The sequence below is a fragment of the Homalodisca vitripennis genome, chromosome 7 (genome assembly GCF_021130785.1).
Source record: "Homalodisca vitripennis isolate AUS2020 chromosome 7, UT_GWSS_2.1, whole genome shotgun sequence".
Lineage (NCBI taxonomy): Eukaryota > Metazoa > Arthropoda > Insecta > Hemiptera > Cicadellidae > Homalodisca > Homalodisca vitripennis.
This window is the reverse complement of record NC_060213.1, coordinates 126112180-126121718: the sequence shown is the minus strand read 5'-3', so window position 1 is coordinate 126121718 and position 9539 is coordinate 126112180. Positions and strand designations below refer to the sequence as shown.

The window sequence follows — 9539 nt, the reverse complement described above, 5'->3', positions numbered from 1 at the left end:
TACCAAAGCTAAATAACAAACTTCAAACATACAACAAGCAGTTCTCTCAAACTAAAAATAGTCGATTGAAGAAAGTGGCAGCTATTCAGATAATATTATTGAGTTTTAGAAAGTTCTAATGTATTTTGTTTTGTCTTTGGTTCAGAAATATACCTGGAAAGGTCTGTAGAAAGTTTTAGGACACCCTGTAAATAAGACTCGTTTATGCTCATGTGAGTGTTTGCATGTGTTTGGGGTTCTGCTCTGAAGAGTGGAAGGAATGCCTTCACATGGAGGGAATAGGTTCTTCACATGAAGAATAAATTCCCGTATATAATTGAATATACGTACGCCATCACTGAATTCTATTTTGCCGATGTAGAATGAAGTTGCATACAACATTTTGTCTGTAGCTCAAGTCGTTCTTGAGATATCCTGTGGAAAGTTAGGTTTCATTAATTGAAGCGTGCATTTTCAAAATGAAATTAAGCATAAAATGAAATTTTTCAGGAAAAATAAGAAACTAAGTTTATTTGTTTAAAAGTATTTTGCCACATAGTATAAAATACAGAAATATCTCATATAGTTGCTAATTAGATTAATTTTGAAACAAAACTGCATTACAAAAATAAAGTAAACTGCCAAAATGTCCATGTAAGTAAAAAGGTTGTGAAAGCACAGTATAATTTAGAATGTGTTGGCAGGGTCGTTTATTTTCTAAATTTTTTGGTTTGGTATAGGTTCTTCACTAAAAATCTCTTCAAAATAATGTGGAGAGAAAAAAACGACAGCAGTGTTGAAATTTTAGACTATCACACCTTGTCTTAAGACATTGATTCCCACATACCAACTGTCAACTTCATATATTTGGTTTCTGGTTGTTTAACATAAACTTCCCCTTTTGTTTTTAAAAACATTCTTCTTCCACTTTTCTTCACATAATTTCTTCTTTTTTGCTTTAACAGTATCTGAGACCTCTGTTATATTGTCGGACAACTTTAACAACAGTGATTGACAGATATTAAGGTTTTAAAATAATGGGGGGGGTGAGAGGGGAGAGGGGCACCTTCTGACAGCTACACTTTCACTCTGGCACAACAAACAATTTTATTTCTTTTTTCCCCCACTAGGAAAGATGGTATCGTTATAGTGGTTTGTGCCAGTCAAAAATATGGTACTCTCAACGTAATTTGGAAATACACGGTTCAATTGTGCTTCTATTAAAACCAAGAAAAAAATATAGCACTACTCTTAAACAAAAAAAGATCATTTGAATTTAAATGAAGAGAAGCTTGAATAATAATATTTCCATAGTAAAATCTTCCTCCGATACTACAAATATGACAAATTTATCATTTATAGCACAGAATGTACGAGTGTTATCTGCAAGTGAAGAGTGTTGTCAGCTGGTGATGTGGCTGGCGCAAGGACTAAAGGAGTAAGCATCCTTGTACTCAGTGTGAAAACGGAGCAATCTGTCATCTCTCTGCGTAACCCAGTAGTCTTGCTTACACTCCTTCTTGCCGTAGTTGGTCGCATTGCCCTATGGAAATATACATTATAAAAAATACTTTCAGTAAATGTTTAATTTTTTGAATAAGTAAACAATAAAATTTATATAAGATATAAAAATAATTTGCCTCAGGACACAAACAAAAACTGACTGATGATTCATTAAAACACTATTTTCACCATTGTAGTGGAAGAGGGGTTAGGAAAGTCATTTAGACAGAAGGAAATTGGAAGCAATCCTTATAAAAGGAGACTCAATGTGATCAACGCAGTGTTATAAACCACAAAAACATTCAAATCCTTCAAGAAAAATCATAGTAATTTTGTAATTTATAGAGTTTTTTATGACATAAGAGATGATCTAGAGGATTTATGGGGATGAACCAACAGTTTGTCAAAATCTACAGTTGAGGTACAAGAGTTAGTCTACTACCTAAACCACTTCAATGCATTTAATTATTTATGCTTCAGATAACATGTACAGAAAACAGAATCATCATAGAAACATACAAATAAATGTATTATACTTAATACATTTTTATATATATATATTTTATACAAATTAATAAATTATATTTGGCACTGCAGTAGAACCCCGCAAATCCTCCCTCGGGTGACCCGCCTCCTCGCTTAATCCGACCAGCCGTCGCTAATCAATGTTTGTTTACGTTTCTAGTACATCGCTTTAATTAAATCGTTCAAGTCGAATCCTGTCGATGACGCATTATTCACGGGCAGTGTGAGTGCATGTCAGTTGACCGGAGAGTCAATCGAAACAGTTTGTGCGAGTGTGTGTTTGTGATTTACAAACTTTACAACTGGAAATAGAAGCCCGTGACGTCAGCGAGTGAGTTGCAACAGCAGATGTCGACTGCACAACAGAAGAAGAATTAACTGATGAAAAGATTATTGAAACTGTAATGCAAGCAGATAACCAAGAGAAAGATGATGTTCATGATGAAGATGTTGAACCCACAACACAAGTATCACATACAGAAGTGAAAAATGCGTTTGATTTGACCCTTCAGTACATTGAACATAGTCCAGTGTCTACCCCAATGGACATATTGTGGATCTGGAAATGGAGGAATATTGCTGTGAAGTCGAGATTGTCATCTGCTAAGCAAAAGAACTTTAATCGTGCGATAATCTCTTAATGCATTTTTTTTAGTTTAAACTATAGTTTTATCACGTTTTTATGTCAATAAAGGTTCTCCTGTGATAATCTGACCTTTTTATTGATCCGACCATACTCTTGGTCCCGTAGATGACGGATTAGCGGGGTTCTACTGTATTTATTAAATTTAAAGGTTTTTAGATTAGTGGATTTGACTCACGTAGTTCCCAGAGACAAAGTCCCTCACCCTGCACCTGTATGCTAGATCGTACACTGTCGACATGTTCTCTCCGAACTCATCGTACTTTCCCTGAGCCAAATTCAATGATCTCTGCAAACAGTATAGACTACACAAACTATACGCAACAATTACATTGCTGTGGCTTAATATTAGTGGTATTCATTACCACACCAAATGTAAAATATAGATGATATTAGATTCATCTGATTAATAATAATATACTCATTGGCTGTTTTATTAAATTTTATATCATACTATTTTGTGCATAGCCGTACAATGAATGGTGTAGTTATGAATTATAATTTTGTATTAATTATAATTGAAAATAAAACAAAACTGTAATTTGATCAATTATTGGGTTGACTTCAATTTCTTTCATATTTTAATCCTACAGCTGGCATGAAAAGAATTATCGTCATCAAAGGTCCGACTGATTTGGCAACGACGAATATTCTTTGCCAAAGTAAACATGTACAGTTATTTACATTTTAGGCATTTAATAAATGATTTTTAGTTGATATATTCTGGCAGAGTATTAACTAAAGTACCGATTTATTGTTTTTACAGTACTTCGATTATTGAACATTGTTCGCTACGGACAGTTGACGTGAACGTAATACACGTCAGCCATGTTGTTGTTGTGAAACTATAAACAAATGCCGGGTTTTGTGTTTGGAGTTATGAATCCAATAGTATTTAATGTATTTTATAGTGATTTAGTGTTGTTATTACTTTGGTTTAGTTTTTTTAAATTATAGTTTTAGTTGTTCATTATAGGTGGAAACTTTAGCCGATCATATGACCTCAGAGAGCTAGTTTTGGATTGTCCTGTTTCTAGTGACGAAGTTTATTCAGACAGACTCTGTAGCAGACGTGATTTCCTATAAGTGTTCTCTATCTAACAATTGTGTGAGTCAGACAGAGAAGTTGTTCTTCCACCTGGTGATGTCCTTGACCCTGCCCATGAACTTGCGAAACTCCCCAACACAAATTATCGCTGTTGTGCCATATGTGAGTGTAAAAACTAGAAAAATTAAACCAATCTTTTTGCCCTGGATGTAGTTGTAGAGTTCACCCTAAATCCTACCATCTGCTCGAATACTATGTCAGACCAGTTCGACAGGGAGGCTGAAAACGCAGGGTGGAATCCAGTGACTAAGTGAAAGATGAAACTGTATTATATGTAAATAGAATATTCAAATTTAGTATTTAATTAATTTTTTTTTACTGTCATACATAAGCATAAATGGAGTTATAAAACTGTGTTTACCCATGAAAGATATTATTTTTTAAGAGATCATCCCATTTTTAAAAACACAGTAACTGTGTGTGCTGTTTCATACAAAGCCATATAACAAATTAAGTTTTGAGGTATAGGTTAGGAGAACTATATATTTTTGGAATTAGCACAAAACTTAGAATAAGCCCTACATTTACAATTTTGATGTAAAACTTGTTGCTAAGCAGTTGCACAACAAAATATTTACATAAATAATTTTAAAAAATTATTTACTTGGAAACTAACAATAGGTTATTCCTATATTTGAGAAATAAACTGACATAAAATTGTTTACATTTGGATTGACAGTTAAGGAATTGGATACATTATAAAGTACATATACATAGTTATTGAAATAGAGCCGCCAGTACAGAGTTTTACCATTGCCAGTTCTACGGTTAATATGATGATAAGGTAGTCCTAAGAAAGAATTAAGTGTGAATGTTGAATTTAGCTCCAGTTCACTTTCCTTTTACGTGCTGCATCTAAAATCTGATGCTGTGCAGACTTGACTCCTGAAATCTGGAGTCATGTTCGTCTGAAGGGATCTAAAAATAGTCGGTGACGAAGAACGAAGATGCTCAACACGAACCCCCCGACATCGTTTCGACATCACAGACTACAAAAAGTAGTGCAATCTAGATGAAGAGGTATTCTCATTGTATCATCAGGTGCACAAATGAGTGCACTACAATGTTGACTGATACGATCCCAAAGCACGGTGGAGCAACCGAGTCCTCTACACAAAGCAGCTATGGTGGTATGAATGTTGAAAATTCGAATCTATTCGAAAATTCTTCCCACCATAGCTGCTTTATGTGTAGAAAATTAAGTGTTGTAAAGCCACTGTTAACGTTGCCGAACAATAAGAAGAGTCCAAGTCTACCTGTTATAACCGGCATGCAAAAAACTAATATGAGTCCTGTGTATGATGGAGAGTCTAATACAATTAATTATAGATGGATAAAAGTGTAAATTTATCCTTACATTGTTTAATTAACTTTAGTGCAAGGTGCTGTATAAGGCATTGTGCCAGATCATTCCATGTGATATGACCACATAAAAGTACTGATCACAACTACACTGCTGCCTGAAAGGAAAAACGATAGTACTAATATTAGTATACTAATAGAGAAAGTATCTAAAATTCAAGCTCAGATCACGTGAGCGCCTCAACCTCTATTATTGGACGATATTAGAAACATTTAACATGTTTCTACCCTACTTTCTGGCCTTACTGTTTCTGAGGTTTGCTCTGAATGGTAGACAAAATTTAGAAACCATACATTTTTTGTTAGTACAGTAGAAATACTAGTGGAAAAATTATTTAGTAATCTATTCTAGTTTAATAGGTATTAAATGTACAAAAATAAACTGATGCTGAACAGATATGAATTAAATATCATATACCTGCTTGATAGTATGATTTATACGTAGTAATAAATATAACAAAACACGTTGCATTGTATTTTTAAACAATTATTTTAATATAACAGTACAAATCTTCAAAAATCCGTTCTTTTCATCTGATCTGTAAATTTGTGGACACCTATTTTTTTTTATTCAGGAAATAACATTATGAGAAACAGACACAGTTCTTTAACAGAAACAGTGTTGTAACTTTTGATGGCAGTAACATAAATACAAATCAGTTGCTTTTACCAGCAATGCCACCAACCACAGGAAAGAAATTTTCCATCCAGTGATCCCCTGCTTGGATATGAATTATATTAAGAAGTTTTTATTAACCAAGTATTTTTTTATTCTTTGTTTGAAGTTTGGTTTTGACAATGGAAGGATTGTGAAAGAAACAGGATTTTTCCAGACATTTGCCATCATTCAGTGATTTTTTCGTATCACTGAACAATGGAAAGTGTCTAGAAAAATCCTATTTTGTATGTTCTAACAAAATTTTTTATTTTTACTGGGACATCTGAGTTAAATTAATGTGAATCAGCAATTAGTTTAACCCAGATGCAAACATTTTGGAATTCAAAGTCGGTGTTCAAAAATACGTTACATGTAAAATCTTGTAGTTACCTGTCCACTGAGGCGATTATTCCATGTTGAATTGGGATCAAGCACAGGTGTTTTACAATTATAGTCTTTGCGGTAGATTGTGTTTAGGTCCATTTTTCTGCTCTCAATGGGTTTACTTTGATTTTCAAACCAGTTTCCAATTAAAACCTTCCTGTCATATCCATAATCTGAAAATATAAAATCCGCTACATGACAAAAGTTTATGAGCCCTGTTTTATAAACAAAAACTTAAATACAATCAACATCTTGTGATTATACAATTTACTCTCAAGGATATACATGATTGTACACATCTACCCTCAGGGATATACATGATTACACACATGTACCTATAAGGATTTTCCTCCTTTAGGGAGATATAATACTGAACATCTATTGTCTTAAGGCATGTGAGATTATATTAGCTCCCCCCAAAGATTATTACTGTGTCAGTGCTATGAGTCACAAAGACCATACACCATTTATATTTGTATATTTATTCTTGTAATGTAATGTGCAAATGGTAAATAAAGATTGTTTTGAATTTGAATTTGAACCATATTCGAGGTGGAGCTACAATTTTTGAACACAATAGCCCACAGGCAAGAATTTATGTTGATCAGTTTTGGTTAGAGTTTCATTTTGAAATTATAGCTGCATCTATCGACTCTTTTAAGATTATTGCCATCTCACTGAATCATTCAACTGGAATTCAAAAATTTTTTGGGATATTATGGAAATCTCACGAGTGTGTCCAATATACAAGAAAGGACCGAGAAACATACTGCAGAGTTACCATCCAATTTCAGTCATACCTATAGTGTCAAATATCTTTAAATAGTCCATAGGAAACTCAACATTATTTTTTGAACTAAACAATTATTTTACTTCTCAGTTCATAAGGATTCATGATTAGCATGCGAGCGTGAAAACATTAGTCTAAATAATAGACATAGATTTCTTAGCTAAGATAACTATAATATGAATTTAACTTTTTATATTTATGTTGGTCGGGGAGGGGGCGGCTCTGCAGATATGTATGGGTCTGGCCACTAAGAGATTGTAAACATGTAAAGATAAATGACAAATTGTAAATGATAATATGACTATTAGTTTTAATAATTTGTGTGTAGTTAAGATAATTGTATCAGGTAAAGTATCAGATTCCTAATCTGCCTATTTTAAAAAGTGTTTGCTTAAGAACTATTTTAACATATGATACAAAACATCTACTCTTTTGAGAAGCTTTTACAATGATAAAAAACAGAATTGGATCTAGATTTAGGATGTATACAAATTTGTATTGGTAAATCGTTAAATAACTGCTATAAATGATCATTTACCTTATTTCTTTTTACATATTCATGGTGTGCTTTCTTATTTTTAGACTGTAGCTCTTGATTAGAATTTAAGTACAATGTATTAATAATTTGATTACCTTTAGCCGGATTATTACCTAACACCTTATCTTCCATATTCTGGTTCTAGTTTTTTTTTTTTTTTCAAAAAAGTTGCTTGTTTGTGAAAGCCATAGGCTTAAAAAACCAATTATATGAATGCTCAAATAATTTTCTAAAGTTGTCATTTGAGAATCAAAATCATATGCATTGCCTCTCCTATGTTCTTTAGCCTGAATCACAATAATTCTAAAATTATCACCTGTTATATTTTTATCATCAAGGACTTCTTTGTTGAAGCCCAACTTCTGGCACAGAAGTGGCATCTCTTTCAATTTTAGTGAGTTGGGTGTACAAGTCATTTTGAGTGTTAGTAATTCAATGTAGTTTGAGTTTATGTGCAATTAAAATTTACAAAAATTGTTAGGTTTTCACTCCAAAATATAAAAAACAGGATTTAATTCAAAATGGTATTTGAATTTTCACTGATACCTTGGAAACCTAATTTAGTTACTATTAAAAATGTTTTAGTAATGTTATATATTTCTACTTTAATAATATTTATCATGAGTTTTTTAGTTTTATTGTGTTTTCTCCCTGATTTTAGAAAAGGTCCTATACATAACAGGACCTGAAAATCTCCCCCTCCCCTTTGTATTGTAACCCCTCATTGTGTTATATAAAATCCTTGCACAGGCCAGTGGCCCATGAGGACGGGCAGAATAAGGCTAGAAAGGGGATTAGCCATTCCATATTTTTTTAAATAATAATTTATCTAAAAAAGTATAATTTCTCAATGTAAACTTATCCTCTTAGTTGAATCAAAATTAATCATCTCTTTGAAATGGCAATGTAGAACAAATGTAGGAAACTACTAAGACTATTGTTTTGAGATTATTAACTTGTCATTTAATGTCTTATTATTACTAGTTTATTCATCATATCTGAAAGTTACGATGTTAATAGTACAATGGCAACAAAATGATCAGAGTAAACATCTACGTGTTAATATTTTTTGCATCGTTATTTAAATTAATTGGAATCAGTGTGTTGTTTCTTCTTCAAAACTATGATCTCATTTCAACATGCCCTGAAGGAAGATAGAGTTAAAACTCTTTTTTTGTTGCGTATTACCCCAAATTATATATCCCAAAGTGTATTTTGACCTCCAAAACTAAAATTTTATATTAAAGCCGGAGTACAGATTTTTTGCATCCTGGCACTACATCAAGACACAATTGTCACTGTCGAGACTTCCTGTTGGGGAAATTAATTAATTTGATTTATTTCTTACTTCTTGAAGATTCTCAAAGATCTGAGTAAAATTATATATCACAATTAACTGAACTGTCGAGAAGGTACTTTAGATTACTAATCTAATTTAACAGTGATTTTAAACATTTAAATACCGATTTTATTAACCTTTGCAAAAAATTGGATTTCAAGTGCTGCCATATTGATTTAGAAACATCCTATTATTTTGAAAACACATACATATAAATGCTTTTAATCTTGTATTTAAGTTTGAAATCATATATATTGTTCTGTCTTAGTTATTTCATTTTGAACACCTTATACTGTCTGGACTATTAATTCTTATTCTCGCTTTTATCTAATTATATATTGTCAACTGCTGCCACGACACAATGAATTTAAGAATTTGTATTGAACCACTATGAACTTGATGAAGAAATTATTTCATCTGTATAATTAATTATTCTTTTGGCTTCTGGATCTTTGCAAAGTAACCAAGTAAGTATTTATTCCTTAAGTTGTTTGAAATTTAGTTCCCCCACATAATGATAATGAATGATAATCAGTTGAGTGAGAAAGTAATTTCCAGAACTTCAAACGCCACGTGTACCAAAATTAATTTTGAAATCTACAACTCTTGTGGGTTTGTAAGCGAATTGCAATTTTTATATTATCTATTACATAGTTCTGCTCAGCCGATTGAAAGTCAAATTTTTTGCCACATGCATTACATCCGCAAAT

The 9539-nt window shown here is 32.3% G+C and overlaps 1 protein-coding gene across 1 annotated transcript; it reads right to left on the bottom strand.

Moving 5' to 3' along the window:
- Nucleotides 1-494: 494 nt before the first annotated feature.
- Nucleotides 495-8015, bottom strand: LOC124366271. Its single transcript, XM_046822677.1, has 4 exons — nucleotides 7807-8015; nucleotides 6169-6335; nucleotides 2829-2939; nucleotides 495-1522 (listed from the first exon to the last, which is right to left on the bottom strand). Exons 1-4 carry the CDS (start codon nucleotides 7904-7906, stop codon nucleotides 1382-1384), a joined length of 519 nt encoding a protein of 172 aa, XP_046678633.1. The 5' UTR covers nucleotides 7907-8015; the 3' UTR covers nucleotides 495-1381.
- Nucleotides 8016-9539: the final 1524 nt, after the last annotated feature.